At 46.5% G+C, this 27,418-nt stretch overlaps 1 protein-coding gene across 3 annotated transcripts in view; it reads right to left on the bottom strand.

Annotated features, from left to right (window-relative positions):
- Nucleotides 1–22,797, bottom strand: part of FUBP3 (far upstream element binding protein 3) — a 39,148-nt gene extending 16,351 nt beyond the window's left edge. For 2 of the 3 annotated variants that reach the window (XM_063409118.1, XM_063409120.1), the window contains exons 1-9: nt 22,640–22,797; nt 15,392–15,497; nt 9,236–9,286; nt 8,728–8,761; nt 7,131–7,180; nt 5,540–5,611; nt 4,775–4,832; nt 2,043–2,205; nt 1,088–1,186 (exon numbers count right to left, since the gene is read on the bottom strand). In XM_063409118.1, coding sequence (XP_063265188.1) covers nt 1,088–1,186; nt 2,043–2,205; nt 4,775–4,832; nt 5,540–5,611; nt 7,131–7,180; nt 8,728–8,761; nt 9,236–9,286; nt 15,392–15,497; nt 22,640–22,732 — 726 coding nt within the window. In that variant the 5' untranslated portion in view covers nt 22,733–22,797. The remainder of the gene's footprint in view (nt 1–1,087; nt 1,187–2,042; nt 2,206–4,774; nt 4,833–5,539; nt 5,612–7,130; nt 7,181–8,727; nt 8,762–9,235; nt 9,287–15,391; nt 15,498–22,639) is intronic. The other variant, XM_063409119.1, reaches the window with a different exon arrangement.
- Between the last annotated feature and the right edge of the window lie 4,621 nt (nt 22,798–27,418).

Here is a 27,418-nt window from a genome sequence, read left to right as displayed (position 1 = left end):
TTTGAGGGAGTTAAGAAACACTGCTGCAGCATCCACAGAATCCTACCAAACCCAAGGATTTATCACACTTCTTAAACATTTCCTAAGTGTGCTCAGCTTTAAGTGTCTCAAACATCTTCCAGCCTGTGCAGTGTCCATGTTCCCTTGAATGGAAGATGTGACAACAGCAGATCTTGCAAAACAGAATCTACCTGGGAAGTGGCAGCACTGAGAGTATGATTTGGTTAAAAGTAGCCAGAGTGTCTTTAACTCCTTTTGCACAGCTTTACCTCCACAGTAAGAATTTTGGAGGGAAAAACAATTAACTCTAAAACCTGCAATAAGAGCTTTGAAAAATACTACCCAAACACTGTGCCTGAGCAACACCAACCGCTGCAGCAATTTATGATTAGGGAGAGCCTATGAAACAGAACTACTTTTATTAGGGACAGGAATGCTAAGCCAGATTTAAGTACTTAGCAAGGTATGAAAGGCACTTGCTGAGAAGTGGAACATGCCCTGGCTCAGCTTTAATGCTCTAATTCAGGCGCTCCCATCACGCTGCAATCCCCCAGTCTCCAGCTGATGGGGGTTTTTCTCTGAACTGCAGGTACATCCACACCTGCAGAACCCTGACACAAGGAGACTGAGGCATCAATATTAAGCAAACCCCTTGGTTTCAGGAGTTGTTGTGGGATTGGTTTTTAATTACCTGCGTCGATTGGCTGTCTGAGGCAGTTTTGTGAAAGGTTCGCTGTCTCAAGTGTGTGATTCAGTCCCTAAGAACCCATTTGCTCAAGTGACTCAGAGCTCTCATTTTTTGTCACACAGACTGAAAAGCATTTCAAAACTACTTTCTCCAAACCCTTCTCCTCATCTCTATTCCTACCCACGTGCAGTTCATGTGGAGTGACAGCTCCTAAGTTACGCTGTAAAACAAACTACTCTGGTGTTTTAACTTGCTCTACTCAATCTTACAGAACAAACAAAACCAGGGAAGATTATTCCATTTACAGTTAGATTTGCCTCCATGAGATGCTCACAAATACACCCAAGTTTAGGTTTCTCCTCAGTTCTCTTGGGCAACCAGTTTGCTTTTGTTACATACCTGTACTTTAAATGCATCTCCAGTAATACGGAGAGGTTTATCTGCTCCAGTGGGCAAAGGACCATCTTGGATCATAATCATTTTCACACCTGTTCGCTCCTGAAGAAAAAGCACAGAGCAATTGTCTAAGCAGAGTCCCTAAAAACAAGGGACTAGATTTTGGTTACTAAACATTATGAAGGTCAAACCAGCACCGTTACAGAACGCACAAATTCAGGAACAGTCCTAGAGTGTAAAGGACTGCCAGAAATTGTGCTGCTCCTGAGGTTCCCAAATAGCTGAAATCCTTGCCAGAAGAACTCCCTCTCCCTCAAGTACTGACTTTCCAGCCATTTCCAAAATCTGTAGCTGTCTGCATGTAACAGTTATTAAGTGACCAGCCTCCAAACTGTATGGCAGAGGTCTAATTAGGGCACTCAAAACCCCTCCATTTTTGACCCTAGATATTTTGCTATAACCTTCTATTCTTTAAAAACTTGTACCAGATGGAGGAATAAAGAACGTCCAGGAACACAGTTTATACATAACACAACACTTAATTAGAAAGGGGTGGGATGAGAAAAAAGAATGACACATGGCAGCTTTACCACAGATCAGCAACAAAAGAGAAGCAGAGCACTCTACGAGAGCATGGCTGGCGTTAAAAATACTGCAGAGCAGAACAGACACGGCCCTTCCTTGGCTAAAGGGATCCCCTCCTAAACTGCACACACCAAGTGTTATCTACAGCACACACGTTTCTGTCACAGCTCTGGAAAACTCCACTAGTTGTGTAGCTGGGGCCACACTGATTTTGTAACACAAGATTGGATTTGAGCCCAATCTCCGAAGGCAGAAGAGTAGTCCCTGCTGGAGAAGGTTAGAGCATTCAAGGCTCTCCATTTCAGCCTGTTCCAGTGGCTCTAGAGAAGCTGCAGTAGGGAAGAGAGCCCTGAAGGAAATGCATCTTGCGCACCTGCAACTGTTTTATTGTTTCACCTCCTTTGCCGATGACTAGACCCACTTTGGATGCCGGGATCAAAATCTCCTGAACGGTACTGTTGCCATCAACATCGTTGTGAAAACCAGGTCCGTTCCGACAGCGATCTACAATCTGCCCCAGTAGCCGTTTTGCTTGTCTTTGGAAAAGAATCGAGGGAAACAACCATTAGACAACATTGCTCCACGTGACCGAGAGACCAGGAACCATCGGAATGGAGAGCGGTCGGGGAGAGGAGAAGTGGAAAGATGGAGGAAACCATAGTCAGCACAATGTTTGCCTTTTTTTTTTTAACTCTGATGTCTATTTTCCCCTATTACAAGCAGTTTGATTTTTGAAGGGGAAGAGAAAATGAAGAGCAGCAGCATGCTCTGACCTCTTAGGAAGTTAAGGACAATAGTTGAACTACAGCATTTGGGGTGCTTACTTCGAATGAAGATGCTCTAGGTTTTAACTTTTCTAACACATATACAAAAATGAAACTCAAGCTCTGTTCTCCTTCTCAGTCAAGACAAAAAGACACAAACTGCTCTGATACTGCCACAGCCCATGGATTAACCATTCTCTGATCAGTCACAGGCAACTGCTTTGCTCTTCTCTACCTGCTCTTACCAGCAGCACCAGAACACTGTCCTAACACAGCCTCTGCTCCAAGCAGTAGGTGCTGAAGCTACACCACGAAGCGAGGCAGGGATACTGCAGCAGCCACCAGTGAAAGACTGGGTTCTTCTACTCCTGGTGAGAAGAGACACACAAAGAAGCATTTGGGAGATTAAAGATCCCTTCTCTAAAATCTTCAGCATGTCAGAGGTAACTGACAGGGTTTCCCTTCATCTTGAAGACTCCTGTACCAGCACATCCCATTCCTGCCCTTGTCCCACAACCCTGCTGAGAGCAGAAGAAATTCACTGGTTCCCTCTACAGCCTAATGCAGCCTCTTCCCCTCTCTACACTTCACACCAAGCCGTATCAGGCACCCTAAGGATGACTGACTTCTCTCTGGAGATTTGAAGAACCATCACAAAGTCATCCCTGCAAGCAGACATTTCCCCAAGGCAGCTCAGGGCGTGGTGCTCTGAGGCTGCACTCACAGCAGAGCACTGCCTGCCCTTGACTTTCTCACAACAAAAAGGAAAAGATGGAATTTCTGGAAGCCCACTTCAAATATTCTGGAAAAGACTTAGGAGGTTTTATTCATCTGCCTTCATATTTTGTGCCAAGTTCTTTTAGTGACAATATAGAGACCACAACAGTTAATACACATGTTTCAGATGAGAAGAGGGCAGTTGGAAACTAACCCTGTTAGTTTGTCACTAGATATAACTAATGAAAACATTCCTCACAAAACCCTTCTCAAAGAAGTCTGACACCTATAATGGTTTCCTTACTTCATTTTCTTTTTCTACAAGTAGCCTGAAAAAACCAGTTCAAACCACCAATTTGTCAAGAATTTTACCACAAAAGTAAATTAAATTTCACTCAATTCCATGTCCATGTTCTGTTTCACAAATTTAATAGTCACACTTCTAAATTTTACTCGTATTTTATTTAAAGACAGCCTTGGACACGAGTATATTTAACTGCTTATTTCAGAACCATGAAATCTTAACCTCTTCCCCATTTTCCCACAACTGCATCTCCTGAGGCATCCCAGCTTTTTACTATTTTGCTCTTGTTCTTAAATATCCTTTGCTAAGGGGGAAAACCACTTCAATATCAGCAAGAATACTGCCTGCCCTATAATGTGAGTTTGCCAATTAGATTTATTCTGGCTCACTGCTTGCAGTATTATGGTAGAATAAGGAGATGTAAGTACCCTTAGATCTCTTTAGGAATGGAAGAATGATGAGTGTCTTCTCTTTAGAGAGACAGTCTTTGCACCAATGTATTTTCAAACGCAACTCAAAGATTTCCAGATGGATTTTAAAAAACCCACCTACCCAAAGGCTGGGGAGAGAAAGAGCAGCTCCATATGTTAAGTGTGTTCCTGTAAGCCTGAGGATCCTGGATCCAGTTCCAGCAGGAGGTCCTCAACTGGTTTGTGAGAGTCTCAAACTCAGCTCCTGGGAAGGGGGAGGGAGGAAACACTGTCCCTAAAGTTTCTATAGGTCTAAAGATAGAAATCCCTGCTGGCTGGCCACGTGTCTCTACCATGCAAGGAGCAGAATCAAGACTTGGGTTCAGTCCTTTGCTTCTGGTTGGCAGCGATGCAGAGACAAGCACCCAGTGGGCCTCATGCTGCTCTGCAACAACACCAACAGCTCCAGGCTATCCTGGAGTGGCACCCACAGGCTTTAGAGGCCTCATGCAGCCCTTCTTCAGCTGGAGGGATGCTCATCTCAATAGGAGCAGGGAAGCGAAGGGAGGAAGAGAAGTGCCCTTCAACAGCTTAGCTCAGTATCCTGGAAAGCTGCAGTCACAAAACTGCATCCTAGGTGCCCTAAGAGCAACCTCACCCTGCGGAGGGGAATTCCAAGGAAATTTCTGCAGAGGATTCAAACTGCAAGTGGAAAAAAAAAAAAAAAAAAAGCCTTTGAGGTGCACAGTTTAAAGCATCAGACCAAGAGGTTCTATGCTCCAGAGACCCTCAAGTTTCTCTAGGCCAACATTTGCTGGTGTGGCTAATAACCAAGTAGCATCACTGACAGAGCACAGCATTAGGGAGAAGAGAAAGAAGGAAAAAGGAGAGAAATGAAATCACAACTCACTCAATGCTCTCTGGTGTCCCAGTGAGTACACAGGGCCTCTCGGGCATCCCACCACTGTCTGCAAAGGAAACAAGGAGAAAACTTGAGATGGAATTAAAAATGTGGCAGCTATTTCAGTGACCACGAAGCACCAATGGAAGCACCACCCACCTGCTCACGTAGCATGCTACAAAATTCAAAGACATCCAGGATCAACATATTTTAAATGATTTACTGGATGTCTGCATTCTTTTAAAGCCTTCCCTTACCAATTAAAGGGAGGGATAAAAACTCAGATAACATTGATCAACAATTCCCTGAACAGCACTGCAGTACAGTCCTCCCCAAAGCAAACTGGCAACAAATGATCCCATTTGGACAAATGGTCTCATTTTTATGATGCAAAGCAAGCTGTGTGGAGAGCTGCTGCCAACCCTCCTGAAATGTCTTCTGCCAGGAGCTGGAGCTGACCAGACCAGTCAGAGGCAAACCACAGAGCTGAGCAAAGTGAGAAAACTCAACAGCTTTGAGCTGAAGCACATCATGGATTGTTCATTTGCTCTGCAACCATCTGCTGGTTAAAGCCAGCTCCCGCACTGCTCCACTCCCCAAACCACCTGACAAACCTGTTTTGTACCCTGGCAGGGAGGTGGGTCCCACAACAGCTCTCCCATGGCTGTCTGTGCCCATGTTCATGGTGGTAACACACCGTGAGCACGGGGAGTAATGGACACAACACCCTTTGACATTTAAACCTGTTCACCCACCACACAAAGAGGGGCTTACCTGGAGCAATCTGAATTTTGCAGCCAGACTCTAACTGAATCCGTGAGATCTGTTCTCCTCCCCTGCCGATTACTGAAATGAGTTCAACAAGCATCAGAACAAACTGTTTTTCCTGGAAACTGCAGAGCACCTTCCCCTTTTTACTCTGCTGCAGCTATAAAGGAACAGTTTGACTCCAGGATTGCAGAAGAGGCATCCACAGCATGACCAAATTTATCAAAGCAGAAAAACATTAAAATACTGCTGAACATTATTCTATTTGCTTGGAAAAACAAAACAAAAAAGCCTGTCTTGCACAGAAATGGAAAGAGGTAAGTATGAAAGAAATAAGGCACTAGTCTGGGTGATGCTAGGAGAGTAATTTAAGTACACCTTGTTCAGCCTGAACCAATAAGCCAGTTATTTGGGGTACTAAAAAAAAGGCAAAGATTTGTTTCTTTATAATTTCCTATTTTACTGCCATTTCTGAAGGGACATGCTGTTTGGCTGTCTGCACTCAGACAGAACCACATCCTGAAATGCCCTATCAACCTCCAGGGAACACAAATACCCCTCTCCCTTAACTCCCAGAGCTGACACATCACTGTTTCCCAAGACACCCAGAGCACAGACTGTGCCAATCACCATTCCTACCCTTCCCAGACTGCAAAAACAGCAAAGCTGTCAAGTCCACCAGGTATTCCTGGCTCAGGATGCTCCCAAAGAAGCATCTCAGCTGTGGGATTGCCTCCCCCTATATCTGTCTGCCCCTGAACCAGGTGAGACACAGCCTGCAAGCTCCCCTCTCCCTGGCCAACACGTGTAGCACCAGGACTGGCAAATGAAGAAGTCTGGCAGGAGAGGAGGGAGCCTTTCCTCTGCAGGAATTTGAGTTCCAGTCTTACAGTGTCTTTAGAGTCGGGACAAAACTTGGCGCACCATGGGGTAATTAGCACGGGCTGTTATTTTCCTCTTTACTCTCCATATATCAAATTGGAAGGGATACACAGAGACCCAGCAGTGGGAGAGTCTATGCAATCACTGCAGTAACACATCAGCAGGAGGTGCCATTGAAAGCCAGACTAATGATCATTAAGAGGAAGAGAGAAATTAGGATCAAGCTTGAAAGAGAACAGTATCAGGAATGCAAATCTAGGAAAAACTCTGGTCTGGTTGCGTTTCCCTGCAGCAAATGTGTGAGAAATTTAAAATTCTGTTTAATGTGCCTTTAGTCAACTCATATTTTAACATTTAAATGTTGTTTTCCTTACTCAAATCTCACAGTTTTGCATACTCAAAGTAAAATGTTGCAATGAAGGGAAATAAATTCACTTTTGACTTGTTTATGTACCGTGCTAATGGGAATTTAAAAGAGAAAACCACTAAAATGCCCAGTAACTTGTACCAAACATTCTTGTTCTTATTACTGGGACACCAAGCTTTTCCATGAAGTTTGCATCTGGATTTTAAGCACAGATCCTCTGTTCCCCATGGGGACAGCATTAAACAAGGCTTATCCAAAGCTAATAAGCACAAAAACTCGTGTCAGAACCAACAGCATTCCTGCCCAGAAAACACATCAAGAAGCATCAAAAGCATCCAAGGTACTTACTAAATCCAACCATTTTATCAGGCACTTTGAACTCTTCTGTTATTACAGCCCTAAAAAAAATCCAAAACAGGAAGAAAACCCCATCAAAGTCATTACAAAGAACAATTTAGAAGAAATTACACCCCTGCCATGGAGCCTGGGCTCAGCACAGGGATTCTGCACACACAAGTAAAAGCACATCACTGTCAAAAATCTTTTTTTTTGGACCTCTCATGGTCACACAATTCCTCCTATGCTGGATCCATTTCCAGTCTATCTCTGGTATCTTGAATGGAGCTGATGGAAGAAACTCTCTGCTATTCTTGCTCCAGACAGATTTAACAAAAAAAGGGCAAAGTTTTCTTATCATTGAGCCTGGACCTTCCAAGCAGCAACGTCTGCCCAGTGCTTCTGGATATTGTCTTCCCAGGAGACACCAGCCAAAGCCAGTCCTGACATGAAATCACCTTCTGACATTCACAGGTTTGGTGTTTTGGGACTCTTTTTTCACCTGTTTGTCCTTATCATTCTGTTCCTTGGAATTAATAGTCTTCAATTATCATCTGAACTGTTATTATCTCAAGAATTCCATAAATATTGCTCTTTGGACATTTTCAATGTGTCTGCTTCAAAACAAATCACTCAATGCAGTTTCCTAAAACCTGACCATAGTCAAGTAGAAAGGAATTAATCTGCATTTTTTGGTTTTGGTTTAGCTGTTTCTGTCTTGTAGAAAACACAACAGCATGAATATGGAATTTGCAAATATGCATTATATACAATTTGTTCAGCAATCTCAAGAGCAATAAAACACCTGCACAGTAAGTTCAATGCAGGTTTTGTGTGGAGGTATATTAAAATCTTCCCTTTTTTGCTTTAGATCAGTTAGGAAGGTATAAAATACACAGTAGACTTGATTAGCTAAGTTGCAGATAAAGTACTAACACTGCCTACCCCTTTCTAGGATGCTCTAGTAGGACATTAGCTTTAACTTAACCATTAAAAATTTAAGCTTGTACAGCCCTCATGCACATTGTTTGTCCCTTCTGCTGAGGCCCCAAACAGCTGGTTAGGATGGAAATGCACCACTATTCACCTTCAGGCTAATCCAGCTTTAGAAATGTTCTTCCCTTGAAAACAACACAGAAAACTCCTAGAGAAGGACTGGAGAAAACCTGAGAATTTTACATTTTTATTGGATGCTGGATGACAACTCATGCTTGCTTCAGTCTTCCCAAACCATCTTTGACAAAGGAGTCATCCCAGGTCATATTACACCAACAAAACTAAATAATAACAACAGTAACATGTGTCTGATACTTCTACCTTTTCCCAAAATGACACTTTTCTTCACTTTTTCTTTCCCACCACTGCCAGGGCAGGGGAAGGGAAAGGAGAGAGAATTTATTTTTTTGGTCCTGCAGGTTTGCAGAGACCAAATCCAAGTTTCACATCAACTCCTCTTTTTTCATCAGAACAAACAACCCAGCCTGGAGAAAACCCAAGCTGACAGTTTTTCCACATTCTCAACCTCTGACTTCCTAACACTACTACAGATGGTGGATCAATAAACAATTAGAATTGATCAATAAATAATAAAACATAACCCACTGCTTACCTTTGATGTACCAGGGCCCCTAACTGGTTACCTACTGTGGCAGAGAGAGAAAAAAGGGAAAAAAATCAAAGCATTAGCACGGATAAACTAACTTCATCCCTATAGAAAGAGAGTTCTTACCGTTTCATCAAAAAAGAAAGAAAAGCAAAACAGTAATTTAGGTTCAGTGGCTGAAATGAATGCGTGATGTGGTACAAAACAGGAGGGGATTTCTTGATCAACACACACCATAGCCCAGTGTCCAGCTGAACACAGGATAGGGAATTGATCCATGTCTCCCCATGCTGAGAGTCATGGGAGAAAATCCTGCCTGCCCAAATCCAAATCCCTGCAACTAACCTCCCCCCTTCCCAAATTAAGCCCAAAGTAGTAAAAAAAGGGAAAAGGGGGGAGGGAGGAGGAGGCAGAGAAATTTCAAGGAGACCAGTGCGTAACAAAAACCAAGAATAAAAGCTGAGCAGCCTCAGAGATTCCCTCAGTCCAAGCATTAGACACCGCTGGCACATACTTCTCTCTGTGTCTCTGATCTGTGCTCCATGGAGCCCACTTACACGGAGACCTGTTAAAGGAATAGGGCTGTTAAGTAACCTCGTGGCACCCAAACAGTGTTTCAACCCAACAAAACACATGTTCTTGAACACATTCCAGGCATTTCTGCCACTTTAGCTGGTGGTCCTCCGTCTACAATTAGCAATTATCTCCCTACTGACAACCCTGAGACAGACTTCTCCCCCCAGCCCCGACAGATTAGATCTTTCTTCCAAATGTTAATAGGGAAAATATCATTAGACCAACTCATGCAAAGTGGGAACATGAGCCCTGCTGGGCTCCCTACTGGACTTTGCCTGCAGCAAACCAGCTAAAAACCAGAACATTTGGTGCTAACAACCAGTTGAAAGATTATATTGCATGCCTGGAGGGCACGGAACAAAACAAATGAAACTGGCCAACATGTGAGCTGTGATAATAAAGATGCTGTTTCAAACTACCTTGCAGCAAGCTGCACATTCTTTGACCTGAAATAAATTGGCAATCAGCTGGCAGGGATAGAAAGTGGATGCGTCCAACACACTCTAAATCTGGTAGAAAAATGCATCAAGTTTGTGGCCAAACACTTTACTCCGAGAAAATAGACAAAGAGAGTCAATAGTGTATTTCTGCTGTGTGTCAATACCTCCATGATAGTTCAGGACCAAAATATTGATGGTGTATCTGTTTTATTACTCTCCACAGCTCAGTGATAAGACAACTGCTGTGTTAATTGACTCCCTGAGATTTGTCTTTGCATATTCTCACTCTGAATATGAAAAGCTCTAATTTGATAACTATGAATATTGCAGTTGAAAAAGGTGGGTGATGTAATGGGGAATATTTTTCTCCGGATGAAAAGCTTCTACCACAGAGCTGAGCAAACACAACCAAACTCAGAATCGTGCTCTGAACTGCATTCTGAATATTTCAACTCCACGCAGCAAGCCTGGTGGTGCTGGTGTAGTGTGGGGTTGCCAACAGCCAAGGCCACTCATTATCAAGATGCCAGAGAGAGTGGTTTTAACTCTGCAAAGGCTGTATTTAAATCTCCACTTCGCATTTCCATTCACCAGAGCAGCTCTCTCAGCAATCTGTTCCGCTGCAGCCGCTGCCCACAAATTATGAGCCAGATACACATCCTATAATCAACTCCCCAAGTTCACGCACCGAGGGGAAGAGCCTTCATTTTGTAACACAATCCTACACTTGAAAAAGACAACTTCTGAGGGGAAACCTGTGTGAGCACAGGAAGTTAAAGGGAATTAATATTTTAGATATAGGTAAAAGTGTCTCTCCAACCCTTTCTGAGTACTGTCCAAACAGAGTAAGCCATTCACCACCACAGGGAGACATCAGCCTTAAAGCATGTTTATTGTACAAATTAGTAGGGAAATTTATGTCACAACAACTTATGTGAGAGACCATTCCTTCCACAGTTCACAGATAACTTCTCAAAAAACTGAGATGAAGGCAAATAGAGAGAAATGGAAATGGTTTACTTCCAGTCAGTTATGATTTCTCTCTGTTTTTTGTGGGGGAAAGTGATGTTGCTCCCAGTTTCAACAACCTAAAGGTCCATTCCTTCTCCAACATGCCCATTTTTCTCTGAAAAACAGGGCCAAATAGAGAGGCAGGGCTGGGGCAGCCACAACACCGAAAGCTGATGCACCATTCCACTGTCTCCCTCCCCACCAAGGAGGGGGCTGAACTCTGACAAGCCACATACATACTTCCCCCTTTTACATCTATTCAGTACAATTTAACTGTAACTGCAGTCATTTTACTAAGGAAAAATACATTTAAGGAAACCTACTGAATAAAATCAGCACAATTTCCTATTAATGGCACCTGCTGGTTGATAACTCTTCATTCTGCTTTACGCTTCACCTTAACTGAATTCTACCTAACAGACACTCAAAACAAATGCGGATTTTTCTTCCACCTCATAAAACAGAGCAGTGCCTCCCACTAAATTAATGTGCATGATGGGAATATACAATCTCTTCAGGAATATCTTCATGGCTAGAATAAAATCAGAGTGACACATCTCCCTGAGAGCAGTGGAACGGGGCTGCTTTCCATACTTTAAGAGGCAAAATGGGATCATCACAATTTTTAGAAAGCTACAAAGATAGTTACCCTAATTCTCCATCATTAAATATTGATAGGTTTTTCTTTAATTACATAGTCAGACCCTAATAATTTTTGTGTCTGACTTCACTGCAAATCTTCGGAGGATTTTTCCCCTCCCTTAAACTGTCTTATTTTAAAAAGTGGCCATCTGTAAAGTTACAGTTTTGAAGAACAGTGGCATTTTGTGCATTAAATGAAATCTTTTGCCAAGAGATCTGGACTTCTGCCCTGGTCCTACTGCTGCTGCAGATGTGTCAAAGAGCATCAGTACTGACTTTCATCAGCACTAAGACAGGGATTAAATCCCCTTCTGCCCACCACTATTTCATTGAAAACACATTGGAGGAAAAGAATAAAATACTCTGTACAGCAGGTTCATGCAGTCTTTGAGCCCTTGGTTCTACCACAATCAAGTTTTATTGCCCCAGAACAGGTCATCTTCAGATCTGGGTGTACCAAAGGAGCTTCAGGAGGAGAGAGGAGTGGAGAGAGGGGGGTGTGAGGCTTCTCCAAGGTCTCTCACCTTTGTTTTCCCAGACTCAAAGGATGCCCCAGCCTTCAGCTGTAATGCTGCTGCTTAATCCTATGGATCTCATAGGACACTACTTTAAAGCAGCCCAAAGCAGAGCAAACAAAGGGGAATGTTCTGTCCATCAGTCTCTGCAGCAGACTAGATCCCTGCTTCTTTTGAACAAAAGGAGGCTGCTTCTCCAAAGGTTATTTAGCATTAAACAAGCTAATTGATCTGTGCTGATAATTAGAGGGGTATTTTAATTAGAATGGAGGACAGGGGCAGCAGTTGGCCCTTAACAGGAGGGCTGGGGTCTGTCCTCAGCAGCACAGGCAAGATGCCACCAGGTCTCTCTGCACCTCAGACTCACCTGTCCCTAGTGCTTCACTGAGAAACATTAACCCCTGCAAGTGGCCACAGAAATGCCAGCTGTGACTACCCAGGAGCAGTACAAATAAACGTGATCACTTCCCTGCACTACAGCTGTTGGCAGGATTCCTTTCAAGTTGTTTCCAGAAAAGGGAAAAAAAGAAGCCAGGGAAGAGAGAAATAATCAGGCTCAAGCTCCATCTAACACCAATGAACCAGTTTACCAGGGTTGACCCTGCTGGTGCTCAGTTCAGATGAGGGTTATGTTAAGGGTCACACATCCTGGTTTCTGACACCATGATAAATCTGTTTTTCCTGGAAATGCTTTAAAAGCAGCTGAATTTGTTTTGATCAACACAGTGACACCTGTCTTAAGACCACTTCCTCAGCTGGCATCAGGCAGCCACAGCAGCAGCTGTTTACAAAAACAGATGGGAAGAATTAGACTGTCCTGAAAGACAGACAGTTCTCCTGTCACCTTCAATACTTCCTCTAGAGGCAATTTTTTCAGCGGTATTAGTAACAGCATTAATTTCCCAAGAGCTGCATGGGGATAAGGAAGCAGTGAGACCTGCACCCAGCTGTGAGCATGCAGTATACAGGGGGAAATTTCCCACCAGATTTGTTTCCAACCCATCCAGAGCAGTAGAATGTACCCAAACCCATTCGCTGTAACATTTCTAGAGCATGTGTAACAACACAATCACTTCTTGACAACAACACCTCCAAAATGTGGTTCACAGACAAGCAGATAATGGAGAAAAGTGTGGGCTCGTAATTCCAACAGCCCTTGTTTGCAACTAACAGAGAATAAAAAATCATCCAAATAGGAAATGCCTTCCTAATTCAAGTGTCCTACTAAAAGCAACTTCCACCTTCCAGATGTTTAAGGTTAAAGCTGCATTATAGACATTTAATTAATCAATTTAATCCAAGACTAGGATATGGATCACACCACAACAGAGGGCAAGAAGCACCCACAGCTTCAGGAGTTGCTTTGCCAGGCTGCAGGTAGAGAACAGCACAGGAGGATCCCACATGTAGGGGGGAACTCATCACATGGCTCCATCTCAGTACAGATGTACTAATACCTACTAATATTTCTAATAATATTTTATTAGAAATAAAACCCAACATGACCCAAGCTGACAGAAGTGCTACAACCCTTGTCCCTACCCTGACAATTCCTGATTCTTTGTCACATTCCAGCCTTTTAAAACATTACTTCTGCCATTTCTCTTCTCCTTGAAGATCTCACGGATAAGATTTTTGGGAGGAGACTTGGACAGTTATATACAGACGTATAGGAACAACCCAAGGGCAAACACAGCATTGGAGCTACTTTAAAAACAGTTACAGACAAGGTCCAGTGCTGAGGACAGGGTGAGCAGAACAACTGCTGATCCAGGAGTCAGGAACAACCACCGTGGGAGGCTCTCCCAGGAGCAACACCCACTCATTTTATCCACACAGCACAGGAAACCAGCAGAAATGCACTTTTATGGCCCAGGCTGCTACTGTATTGACACGGTCTGTGTCAACACAAACAAAGATCACCACGTTCTGGGGATCATCAGTACAAGTTTAAGCACAAAGTCCAACCTGTCACTGAAGCACTACGACCATTTCATAAAACCCGTTCTGTCAAGAGGTCAGATCTTGAGTTCAGCCTGATGAATCAATGAAAAACACACGCAGGGCAGATGTTGTGAATGACTGCTTCCCAGAAGGCTATTTTTATTCCTTTTCACACATAGCCACATCCCTAAGCTACTCAGACCAAGCTCAGAGCTGTTCAGCATTCCCCAACACTGCCCAGCCTGTGACAGCCCAGCACCTTCCCCTGCAGAACCAGCAATGCCAGAACCTCCAGCTTCTCTACAAAAGGATGCTCCAGTCCAAGATACAAAGTGTAGGGCTCACCCAGATAAATCCATTCTCTCCTGAAACCCAAACCAAAGAAGCAGCAGCAACCTGTTGCTCAAATAGAGCCAAGAACAGAAGTGGGTGGTGGCATCTGTTCAGAAAACAGTAATGTTAGCAAGCCAGAAGCTCCACATGAAAGAAACTTCTCCCCATGCTCCAGCATGCTTTTTCAGACTGAGGAGCAGACGTGCAGTTATTTTCAGCCTCTGTATCAGACAGAAAGCAATTCTTTTCAAAATGAAGTGCTAGGCAGCAGCTTGGCTTATCTCCTCAGTACTCCTGAACATATCCATGGGGGAGAGAATCACCCTGCAGGGCTATGAGTGTCAGGAAAAATAACAGAGGAAATAGCAGAAAGGAAGACATAGCCATGCTTTTTATTTCTTCACAAGAAAAGGTGAGCTCTTTGCATCTACACAGCAGCAGATAATACAGTTTAAACACTTCTTGTAACAATGCATATCATTAGACTTCTAAAACCTAAAAAACTCTTGTTCTAACATTTTTGTTGGTCCCACCAAAGATAAGAAACTAGCTGCTTATTTTAAAATTGTAACAATTCATATGGTATTTTATGACAGTTACCAGCTATGGTCCATGCAATAAACTGTCCTTTGGCTATGGCCAATTTTAAACTCTTCAGAGATTTTAGAATTCTCAAACAATAATGGAGAAAGCTCAAGCTAACACAGTAAGTTTCCTTCCAATTTGCAGCATCTTCCATAAATACCTTTCCTTCTTGGAATTCATGTACAAAGCAACCAGAACTTGACAGCAACTCAGCTCCTGGGCTGTGACTATTGTCACAGATGGAAAAACATGTATAATACTGGCCCTGCTCTCAGAAAATAAGGGAAGAACACATACTGGGTACACCTGGTGCTCTACACAAGGGCTCCAGCACAGGCCCAATAAGCAAATCCTCCCCCTTCCCTCAACTACCACAGACCAAAATTTAAATGACAGAGTTTGTTTGCTAATTCCCAAAGGTCATGACCTAACAAAGAATTGCTTCACATTAATACCAATGCCTAAGAACACTGTGCAATCTAGGTAAGAGTAAACAGCACAGGGCATCTTGTATAAAATGTCTATACACAGAAAGCTGCATTTTCCATCCTTACACAGACAGCTGCCTCCAGAGATGAATTTCAGGAGCTGCATCCACAGGACTGACTAATCACAGCAGCTTACCTCCATCGTCCAGGGGCCGTTTCTGCACTCCATAACCGTAGACTGACGGGTCCACAAGTGTTGTGGAATTATTCAAGTGAGGAATATCGCCAATTTTAGCAGCAATCTATAAAAATGAGATAAAAGCATTATCAGCACAGCTGAAGTTTCAGCCACCACAACTAAACACTCTTTCTCTCAATAAAGCATTGACCACAGGCCAATCTTCTCTCAGGTATTTACTATATAGGTGGATTTGTAACAAGGTGCTTCATTTGTAAAGCAAACACTCTTCTGTTTGCTTTTAATATTTGCTTAATTAATATCACATTCGCCCAGTTCCTCTTCCTGATCATAAGTAGACATTTACTCCCTGGAACATTATATTCAGGATTATTTACTCAATGGATAGCTGGCAAGCTAAATCTTGCTAAGAAGAGGGTTCAAATTAACCCAGTAACTGTCCTGGAGAAGCTGCCACCACCAGAGGACATGTGCTCAGGATCCAGACACACCGGAATGCACACTCACACATCTGTGGGGGAGCAGAGGGAGAGGTGGAAGCACACAGCACAAGGACAGGTTTGGGAATTCCCTGTCAAATAGTCTGGATCAATTTTGTTTACTGTGGGAGGAATAAGCCAGTGGACAAACTGTCAGTCCAGAACTGGTCTCCATTTCCTGCAGTGGTCAGTACAGCACAAACACAACTACTGCTGCCTGTGCCTCTGCTTCCAACCCTTCCAGAGGGGAAAGTGCCATTCCCTGCTGAGCCAGGATAAAAGGAGTTTATTCACAGGAAAGAGGAGACAGTCAGGTATCACAGCAAGGGAACTAAGGTAAGCAAATAAACTGAGACACACACCTAAAGATCCCTTAATACAAGTGTAAAGTTAAGCTCATCTCTAGTGACATTTGGGGGACAGCTGTACAGGTGGGTGCTGACAACATGAGCTCTTCCAGGTGCTCTCTGAGCTAACTGGTGGAAACCCACCCTAGAAACACCCAGGTGCATTCCCTGGGTGCTGCACCCCAGTTAACAGCCTCCCAGGAACAGCAAAACTGCAGTCTCACAGCTCCCCTTGCCTACATAAAGTATTTTGCTTTAATAAGCAAGCCCAGAACAAAGTAGTTACAGAACAAATATCAAGTACACAGTATACACAGCATTTGCTGCCTTTTCCAGCAAAAAGAAAATCATTGAACTGAATCTTTACCAAGAGACTGATCTCACTCCATTATAACTGGATTTCACCAGAGAATAAGCAACACCAGCAGATGAAAGAGCATTTTACACAGATATGTTTTAAATGACCAATAGAGCTAAAGATTTCTAAAATTTGTGTTTCACTGCAACAGAAGGACATCTACAGTAACTCTGGTTGTTGACACTATCTTCTGCTGCAGTGGAACAAACAACTGCCCAAGATGCAGAAGCACGGGGTACTGGAAAAAAGCTATTTGAAATAATCTTGGAAGATTGAGGGTATTGCTTTTAGAAAGAGAATAGGATTCAATGTTCAATGCCTTCCATGAAAAGGGCTCCAAGTTTGGACCATTTTCTCCTTATAGCCTATTCTGTCCTGTCTCCTTTTGGAAAGGCAGTAACTTAGTTGTGTCAGAAATGTCAGAGCCAGAGAATAAAATCTTCTACTGGGACCAGCTGCAATCCTCTAGTGAAGCTCTCATGAGAAGCATTTTGTACATCAACATCACCAGTAAGCCCCCAGAAAGCTGGTTCTGAAAGCATTAACACACCTTGTCCTCTCCAGGAGGGAGGGCCAGGTGATGCTTTACTCTTTTGTTAAATGTTGTACTGCATCCATGGATTCAGCCCTTTGCCCACATACTTTCCCCTTGTGTTTGGGATGAAGAGAATTTTAACGAAATACAAAGAGCAGAGATGTTTTCTGACTACTTCAATGTGAAATATAAATTTTAAAATGCATTTTACAGCAATCTATTAACAGCTTTCATATAGTAACTTACAACATAGACCAAAAGGAAGAGTATAACATACCCTGATGTTTTTTGGGACACTTGATTTTAACACCCCCTTCAAGACCTCTCTTTCTGTCAGTAGTTATTTACCATGGCTTACGAGTTATGGATGATCCTTCAGAGGTGAAAACGCTCACCATAAACTCCAGGAAAAGACAAAAACAGTCTGTGGATAGAAGGAGGTGGCTTAGGGAAGGAAGACAGCCTAAAGTACAAAGGTGTTCAGCACCAGCTTGCTGGCACCAAGGCTGTCTACACCAAATTCAGGGGAGCTTTGTGAACCCCTGCTCATGCAGAGCACACAATGATCACCCTGGCACAGAATCCTCAAAAAAAAGGGCAAAGCAAGAGTGTTAAAGCAATTTTTACATTATCAGCTTTTAGGATATTTTCCTCCCCCCTCCCCTCCTTTATTTAAACTTGTACCCTTATCTCTAAAGCCTCCCAGCTGCCAGTGGATTACAGGCAGACAACGGTGTCACCTCACCACAGCAGGAAAATACACCCTGCAAAATTAAGAGCTGAGCTTTTAAAGTACATGTAGCAGCTAAAACACATTTTAACATCTCATATTCAACTTAAAATGGGGAGATCAGTTTTTATGACAGGTTCAGCAGAGAGGTAAGCACAAAAATTGGGACATGGCAAAAGCAAGCAGACCTAGCCCTTATCTGCCTAAATGACCTTGAGAAATGTACTGCTGTTAGCCACTGCTTTTGTCCTGCTCTGTGTCAGTCTTAGGGTATTTTTTCTCCATTTTCCTTCCCCTAAACTAAATACAACCATTTTATCAAGCTCTGAAATACAATGGGGAAAAAAGCATCACTGTTTCTGCATCTAAATTCCCCAAAATAAAGCTCTCCAGCAAAGACTTGAAAGGACACAACACGAGCCCCAGCGAAAAAATGCAATGGTAAAGCCAAGAAAACAAATGAATCCACTAAGCTGAGAGATACAAGTTTTCCTATACCTTGCACTTCTGTTCTCCTATACATTTAACAGCCAGACAAAGTGACAATACGAAATACAAAGTAATACAAAACCACTTCTAAATATGAAGCTTCTTTGCTAGTCACACTCAAACACAAATATCTGCAGAACTCAGCTTTCAAGAGAACAGGCCCAGCTTCTAGGAAAAACCTCTCCATGGTGCCCTGCAAAGAACAGCAACAGATAAAATCACCAATTCTAGGTATTTGCAGGATAAAAACAACAATAAGGCACTGTCATCTGACCCTTCAGACTATTCTGGTCCTTGTGCTGCTCCTCCCATTCACTCAGCAGAACACTTGAGTTGGAGGTGACAGACATTTCTCCAGAGCTCTGCAGAAAGCAATAAAACCATCCACAACCATTTAAGCTTCATGTCACAGCTGGTTTTCCTAAATACCAGAATAATTGGCAAAGCCTAAATCTATTTGAGGATGACTTGAAAAAGGACTCAGCAAGGGGGGAAAGAAAAGTTTGTCCAAGAGCCCTTCATCACCACGGGAATTAGAAATTAGAGCCTGATATAGGCAGGGATTTCAAAAACACAGGTTGGTGACTCAGTCAGTCTCAGGATATTCCCCATTTTTGAGGCAGCCAGGATGGCACATCACAGGCTCACCAAGCCTCAGCCTTTCCTCTCCAGAGCATTCCCAGAACACCCAGCAAGACACTGTTTGGTCAATAAGAAATCCATTTTAGTCCAAAGTACAAGTATTCTACTTATTTTCTGACCCCACTATTCAAAAGGGGAGCAAACATCCTCTCTCTCATCCACCCTAAAATGCCACAGAAAAGCCACCTTGCCTGGGAGCAGCTGGACAGATCAGTCCCCACCTAAGAGCCACCAATCCACTTGAGATGTGGTGCAGAAGATGCAGGACAGAGCAGCTCAAAGTCCCAGCACTGCCTTGAAAAAGTAATTATTCATAAATCTCTAATATTCCAGAGTCCACAAAAAATCCACACAAGTCCAGCACAAATGCTGAAACCATGTAAAGTAATGTCTTTCAAATATATTCCAGGTTTCTATTTTATATTCCTATAATCATCTCACATCCCAGGGGCTCTGAGGAATGCAGCTACTTTCTTTTACTCAGGGAAGTCTTCCTTGTGCTGAAGTTATGTCCTTGTTTAGATATTCAGAACCGAGCACTGTATTCTACAGCCTGATTATAATGTCATGGCTCTTGTGAGAAATGAATTCAGTAAATTTGATTACTGGTCTTACAAGTGACACAAAAGATTCAAACATCAAGCCAGGGATGACCAACCCATAAAGTAAAGAACTATGGCTGAATTTTTTTCCTCCTCTCCCTCATTCCCTTAGAGCAAAAGGAATACTCCAAAAAGGCCAGAACCAGAACAAAAGCTGTACCAGATCAGTACAGCTCAGGCAAATACAACACCAAACACCCGTGATGAAAGCTCTGCCATCACCTCCAGAGAAATATTAGGTGTAGCTGCCTTTTCATTTCCCCCTGATCCTCAGCCAGCAAGTTCCATCACAGATTGCTTGGATGGTGAGGGAAATATCCATCACCTGAGCAATGAAGAGCATTTCCAGTGACATTTGGCAACAAGTCACTAGTGACAATTTAGTTCTGTGCAAGAGAAGGCCACCTGCTCTCCTACCCAGCCTCTACAGAACTCGATTAAATCAAGTACCTCCACAGGGAAAGGAAATATTTTAGCCCTCCAACAGCTCCTTTCATCTCATAAATATTAATGGAAAAAATCATATTCAACAGGCAGCAAACAACTCACTACACAGAAATGTAGGACAGTGCTCTCCCACAAACACATGCAGAGCCCACATCTCCCAACACACTCATTTCCAGAGTGAGGGAAAGCCAGCACGTTGCTCTGGAATCAAGACTAACTCAAGTTTTAGACTCATGGAAACCCAGCACGTACAGAATAATTGCAGCAAGTATAATGAACTTAAGAACAACAAAATCAAGTAAGTGACCACAGCCAGGGCACAGAATTATTTACTATTTATTATTCTTGGGCTAGGGCCTCACAGGTTCACCCTACAAACACGATGACAGCAGTCAGGCAGCTCCAGCTCAGACCCATTTGCAGTCAGTGCTGTGTTTGAGCCCAGGATCCTCTGAGGCATCACCCTTTAACCTGTTACTCATCACGAGTGGTACTGACACAGCTCCACATTCAACACAGAGGAGTTTGGGGTGGAAGGGACCTCAAAGATCATCTCATCCCAGCCCCTGCCATGGTCAGGGGCACCTTCCACTATCCCAGGTTGCTCCAAGCCTCATCCAACCTGGCCTTGGGCACTTCCAGGGATCCAGGGGCAGCCACAGCTGCTCTGTGCACCTGTGCCAGGGCCTCATCACCCTCATAGGGAAGAATTTTTTTCCTAATATCTAACCTAAAAATCTCCTCTTTCAGTTTGAACCCATTCTCCCTTGACAGTTCCTGACGAAGAATCCAGTGCCTCTCCAGCTTCCCTGCAGCCCCTTCAGGTCCTGGAAGATGCTGAGATGTCCCCACTCAGCCTTCTCCAGGCTGAACAGCCTCAGCTGTCTCAGTCTGTCTCCACAGGGCAGGTGCTGCAGATCCCTGATCAACCTCATGGTCTCTTCTGGGCTATAAACACCCACAGAATTATTTCAACAAGCTGCACTTCAACGGCAAATAATTATTTTCTTTTACATAAATGGGTTATTCAAGTGCTAACAGGTGGTAGCATTATCAGATCTTTAAATAAGATGTTTTAGCAGTAAGAGGCCTTCAGTAAGACACAACCAGGTCCAGACAAACACAGCTCAGACAGCACACTGCAAGGACAAAACCTTCACAGTGAGTGCAAGAAGCAAGGCCTGGCTCACCCTGGAGCACCTCACACCCCACCAACCTGTGCTGAGAGGGAAATCAGTGCCCCAGAGCAGCTCCTGCTGTCCTGGGAGGTGCAGGGTGTGCATCCACACCAGCAGGTGCCTCTGTGCAGGTCACTGCAGAGTGCTCAGAACATGGACTGCCTGCCACAGGTGAGCTGAGAGTGAGGGGAGAGCGCCTCAGTTCCATCACAGACAGCACTGGAGAGCTCCTAGAGTCCAGCTTAGTTTCCTCAGAAGTTTCTCAGTGAAATGACAAAGCCTGGACAACAGAAGGGGGTTTCTTCCACCTGGCCTGTGAATCTGGAGAGGATAAAGCCAGGGTCTTTGAGCACCAGGTGGGCTCTGGTGCCGGCCCTCAGCCGTGCTGCAGTTCCTGTCACAGGTGAAACAAATGCCTGTGACAGACGTGGAACAGCAGATGTGAAGAGCAGACACAGCATCCACGAGGTGAGCAGCAGCTTCTTGTTCTGCAGCCACTGTCCACAAACAAGGAACACACAATAAACCTGGAATAGCCTGTACTGAAGGTGAGGGTGTTAATTCCTGCAGGTCTGGGCACTTTCACTGAAAGTTCCCATTTTATACTGTGTAAATTCCTGGATTCCTCTGGGGAGCCCCTTGCTCCCCCCTCCCTCTCTCCCGGGGGGAATGCCAAGCTCCTGCTCTGCCAAGGTTTGTATTCACAGAATCAATTAGCTTAGAAAAGATCTCTGAGGTCACCGAGTCCAACCTGTGACTGATTCCCACCCTGTCAATCAGAGATGTCACTGAGTGCCACCTCCAGTGTTCCCTCAGACACCTCCAGGGACGGTGACTCTGCCACCTCCCTGGGCAGCCCATTCCAATGTCTAATTACCTTTTCTGTGAAGAAATTCCTTGCAACGTCCAATCTAAACCTCCCCTGGCATAGCTTAAGCCTGACCGCTCCTGTCCTGTCGCTGGTTGCCTGGGAGAGGAGTCCGCCCCTCCCTGGTTACACTCTCCTTTCAGGTAGTTGTACATTATCATAAGCTCCCCCCACGAGCCTCCTCTTCTCCAGGCTGAGCAGCCCCAGCTCCCTCAGCCGCTCTTCACAGGACACACACACCGCAGACCCCTGCCCAGCCTCGCTGCCGATCTCTGCCCGATCTATGGCTCAGCCCACGCACCAGGCCCCGTCTGAAACACGAACGGGCACCGCTCACACCCAGCCAGTGCCCAGGGCCAGGCGGCTGCGGGCCGCCCCCTCCCGCACAGCACCGCTGCTGCCCTGTCACCAGCCCCGGCCGCGACTGTCAGAGCCCGGCACGGGCCCGGGGCTCCGGTCTCCCTGCAGAGGGGCAGCGGGGCCGCGGCCCTGCCCCGCCTCCGCTCCGCGGCCTAGCGGCGCCCCGCGGCCTCCTCCCGTCCGCCCCCGGCCCGCCGGCCGGCGCCTCACCTGCCGGGCCCGGTTCAGAGCGTCCACGAAACCCTCGGGCTTGATCCCCACGGGCGCCGCGCTCTGGCTCTGCCCCTGCGCCAGCTCCGCCATGGCCCGCGCCCGTCCCGCCGCTCCGCCCGGGGCCCGCGCCCGGAAAGGGAAGGAGCCCCCCGCTTCCGCCGGAAGTGCCCCAGAGGGGTGGGGCCGGGGGGGCTCGCGCCGCGGGGCGGGGCCGCTCGCGCGCCGTGGGGTGGGGATGGGGGCGAGGGGCGGGGCCAGGACAGGCCACGCCCCCAGAGACCCCGTGCCCGCCCCCGGGACGGCCCCGGGGACACGGCGGGGACCGAGAGCGCCGCTGGCCCGGGGCTGCCCCGCTCCTGCCATCCCACTCCTGACCGTGACATCCCTCCACACCTGTTCATCCAATTCCTGACCGTGCCATGCCATCCACACCTGTTCTATCCCACTCCTCACCGTGCCATCCCTCCACACCTGTTCTATCCCACTCCTGATGGTGCCATTTCATCCACTCCTGTTCTGTCCCACTCCTGACCTTATCATCCCATCCACTCCTGTTCTATCCCAGTCCTGACCGTGTCATCCCATCCACTCCTGTTCTATCCCAGTCCTGCTGTGTCCCAGCCGTTCCATCCTATCCCTGCCTGTTGCACCCCATCACTGCCTATTCCATCCCATCACTGCCTATTCCATCCCATCACTGCCTATTCCATCCCATCCCTGCCTGTGCCATTCCATCCCTACCTGTGGCCATGCTCCACCTGCTCATGAGATCCTGTCTGTGCCATTCCATCCCTGCCTGTGCCATCTTATCCCTGCCGGTGCCATCCCATGCCAGGCTGTGCCATCCCTACTGTGGTGTCCCACCAGAACCCTCCCTTAACCCCTCCCTGGAACCCCTCCCACGGTGCCCATTCCCTGCCTGGTTTGGTCCATGTGTTTGAGGACCATGTTCTGGACTCACATGGCCATGTCTGGACACTGCCATGGTGTTGGTGACACTTTCCACAATGCTTCTGGGCATGGGGTGCTCTGGGGAGCTCTGCCAAGAACTGGAGCTCTGGAGGTGCCCCCAGGTCTGGCCCAGCCCCCAGTCACCTCACTCCTGCCAGTGGAGCAGCAGGAGACTCGGGGATGATGCAAGGACCAGTTAGTCAAGGATTAATGCAAAGAATATGCAAAGCTTGTTCCTTGAGCAGGGCCCTACACAGCCCTTCCTGCTGCTTTTTGTGAGTGTCATTTTTGGGTGACATCTCCCAAAATGCAGCCTGCACCCAGCTCCTGGCCTGGCTGGGTTTGCACACTGAGCCTGGAGTAGTCCAAGCTTCACTGATCCCACAGCCTCTTTCCCAAAGCCCTGAGTATGAAATTTAAAATGCAGGTGATGCCCCACCTAGCTCTGTGCTCCTCCTTGGCTGGTTCTTGCTCTTTCCAGTTCTGTGCATCTCATTTGTGCCTACATGAGTAGGCAGGAATTGCTGAGCTGAGGGAATTATCTGATGGCTTTCCAAGAGCAGGGAACACCTTCACTGGGGTGCAGAGTCTGCTGCTGGTCCCCTCAGTTACACCGGTGGCTGATCCCCAGCCTTTCCTCCCTTCAGAACCTGGGATCATTTTCTTAAGCAAAAAGTCCATTTATTTTAGGAAAAGGGGCACAGCCCATGGTGGGGAGGATTTTAACCACAGAATCACAGACTCTTTGGGCTAGAAGGACTTTAAAGCTCTGCTGGTTCCACCTCCCTGCCTCGGGCAGGGACACCTTCCATTAGCCCAGGTTGTTCAGAGCTCATCCAGCCTGGCCTGCAGCACCTCCTCACCTGAGAGGATCTGTATCACCACAGCCATCCCATCATCTTCTGAACACGGTGGAGGGAACATCTCCAGCCACGCTCAGGGCTTTGCTTCTTCCTCTCTTGGAAACAGCCCAGGGACTTTGGATTCAGGGAATTTTCCCCTCCTAACTCTGGCTGGGAAGACCCAATGTTCTCAGCACCAGCCTCTCCTCAGCTGCCCCTTTCCCCAGGCAGATCCTGTGTGGGGGGAATCACCCCAGCTGCCCCACTTGGCCCTCAGGGGTGCCCTGTTCTGAGCAGGACCCACCCCGTGATGCTCCAGCAAATGCCAATCTCCAAGTGGTTGCAAAGGTGGCCAACCAAACCTGGAGCCTAAAATCACCAATGCTGGGACACGGGCAGGGCAAAGCTGGAACCTTCCTTACCAGACCCAGCGTGGTGCTCAGGGCTGTGGGAGCTGAATTTTGGAAGCCTCAGGCCCTGGCAAGAGATGGAAAAATCTCCTTGGCAATGGACAGGACAGGCTGAGGGACCAGGCTGCTGGGAGGGTGACAGCCAGCCTCAGCACCGGAGCTGGCAAGAAGAAGACATCAGGCAGAGATTGAAAAGAGGGAAATTACAGGCCTTAAACACATCCAGAAACAAATTTCTGATGTAAATCTTCCTCTTGAGGAATAAAAAAAAAAAAAAAAAAAAAAAGCAAGGGAGTGATTCTACGCCTCCATCCCCCGAGGCACACGCACACCTTTGCACACACACGCGCTGAAATTAGTTGTGACAGCTGAAATTCTCCACTCATCGGATGCTGTTTGACAGAGTACTTAAAAAAGGAGGAGGGAAGAGAAGAAAAAAAAAAAGGAGAAGAAGAAGAAAAGGGAAAGTGGTTTGGTGTCGCACGGGGGAGGCAGAGGGGGGTGATGTGGTGGGGGGTTTCAAGTGATACAAGACACATAATTCAGGCTTCTTGGATTGCAAAAGCTCCTCTTACCTAAAGGGCCTGCTGCCTTTATTTTTATCCAAATGGCTCAATTACTGCAAAGCCCCACAGAGAAAATTATGGATGTTTGCCTCTATTTTTCTCCCCTTGTCTCGACAACTGTAGATATTTTGTTTTCCTTCTTTCCATCTCTTTTTTCCTCTTTTTTTTTTTTCCTTCCCTCGTGGTGGTGGTGGTTGTGGGGGGTAGAAGGTGGCTGGGAAGGAGGATAGGGAGACATGGGGGACCCGGGTGAGGGGTGGGGTGCTGGCATGTGGTGGCCCTGCCACCGTCACACACCTCGGTCCTTTCTCCTCCTCTGCTGGGTCACCTCGCACCTTTGGCTCCTCGCATCCCCTTCTTCCCCACAGCCCCCACTCTTCTCCCTTCCTCCAGCCCTCTCTCCCTCTCTTCTCCCCCACCTCCCTCCTCTCCTTCCCCCTACTCTCCTCCCCACCACCCCCTCCCTGTGCCTCTCAAAGCCACCATAATAGCAGCTTGTTTGGCACTTCACTTGGTCTCAATGAGAAAATTCCCCTCTCTCCCTCTCTTTGCCTTCGTTATTTCCAAACCCTGCAATAGCTCCTTTGCTCAGGGCTGCGGGAAGTGCCCATTTCTCAACATTTTTCTTTGGCTTATGTTTGTCATCCTCTGAATTACCGCACCGGGGAGTCCAGTCAGCCCGACACCGGGCCCTGCTATTCACGCCTCTCCTGCTCCTTGAGATCATGTAGGGAGAAATTAGTTATTTATTTCGAGCACCACTGCAATGCACTTCCCCACACAAGTGTTTGTTTTGATCCCCCGCTGGAAAAGGAGGCTCCACAGGGAGTGACGGAGCCGCGGCAGCGCCGGGTCCGGTTGGAGATGTGGTGAGGGCAGGGCAGGGTGTGGGAAGACCCAGAGATTCCTGGGAAAGCTGTGAGCACACAGACCCCCAGCACGATGCTGAGCTGCCTTTCTGCAGGGCCAGAGAGTTTCCAGGTGATCTTGTCCCATCAGGAAATGTGTCTGCCTGTGGTTTTGTCTCTGGGTCAGACACAGGCCTGGCACCAGGGGATCATCCCATGCCAAGGTGGGATTGTACCAGGCAGTGTGACCCAGGAGTCTCTGCCAAATGCTGAAAGGCTGCACAGATTTTGTGGCTGGAAGAAGAAACTCAGTTCTGATACAGCTCACGCCGCTGGACCTGGTCCCCAGCCCCGTTCACCATGGGTTGTTCTGCCCACTCTGTGCCACTTCACAGAGCAGGGCCAGCCCTGCAGCAGCAGCCAGCCTTCTGTACAAGGGCAGCACACACTGGGAAACATTCTCCAGCTCAGAGACAACCCCAGACAATGGGGGATGGGGAGGACACTGCCCACCCTTGGGGACTGTGATCCACCTCCTCTCCTCTCCTCCCCGTGCCAGGGTCATGAGCCCGTGATTCCCATGGCAGTGGTGCCCTTGCAGACCAGGCTGGCATCGCTGTGGCTCCATGGTGAGGATGCTGCCAATGCTCCTGAGCCCTTCTCCTCGTGGAGATGCCATGGCCAGGCACAGGCAGCACTGGCACAGGCACTGGCACCAGCAGGCTGCAGGGGAGGGGCCCAGGGAGCTGCAGCTTTAAAGAAAGGAGCAGCAGGAGGAAGAAAATGCAAAATTGGCCCAGTGGGTAGACCTGCTATTTAAGTGCAGTTGAGAAAGGAACAGGAGGAATTACAGGAGAAATGATAGTGCCCTGACAGCTGCCATTTCCCACCACCAGTCTCCCCTAATGGAGTCCTAATGTAGTGGTGGGCTCTTCACTGACAGCCCAGCCCGAGACAGGGCTCGTCTTTGTGCTGGTGACAGATGGGACAGTCCGGCAGCAAACCTGTAATCCTCTGATTTCTGCCGCTGGCTCCGCTTAACCCCTTCCTTCCCCGGCAGCTGTGCTCTGCCAGGTGTGTGCTTGGTGTGGGGTCCAGCCAGCCCACAGGGTCCCCCACGGCAGTCAGGGAAGAGAGGGAATGGGAATAGGGATGGGAA

The sequence above is a fragment of the Prinia subflava genome, chromosome 12 (assembly GCF_021018805.1).
Source record: "Prinia subflava isolate CZ2003 ecotype Zambia chromosome 12, Cam_Psub_1.2, whole genome shotgun sequence".
Lineage (NCBI taxonomy): Eukaryota > Metazoa > Chordata > Aves > Passeriformes > Cisticolidae > Prinia > Prinia subflava.
Note: the sequence above shows the minus strand (reverse complement) of the source record. Positions and strands in the feature narration are given on the sequence as shown.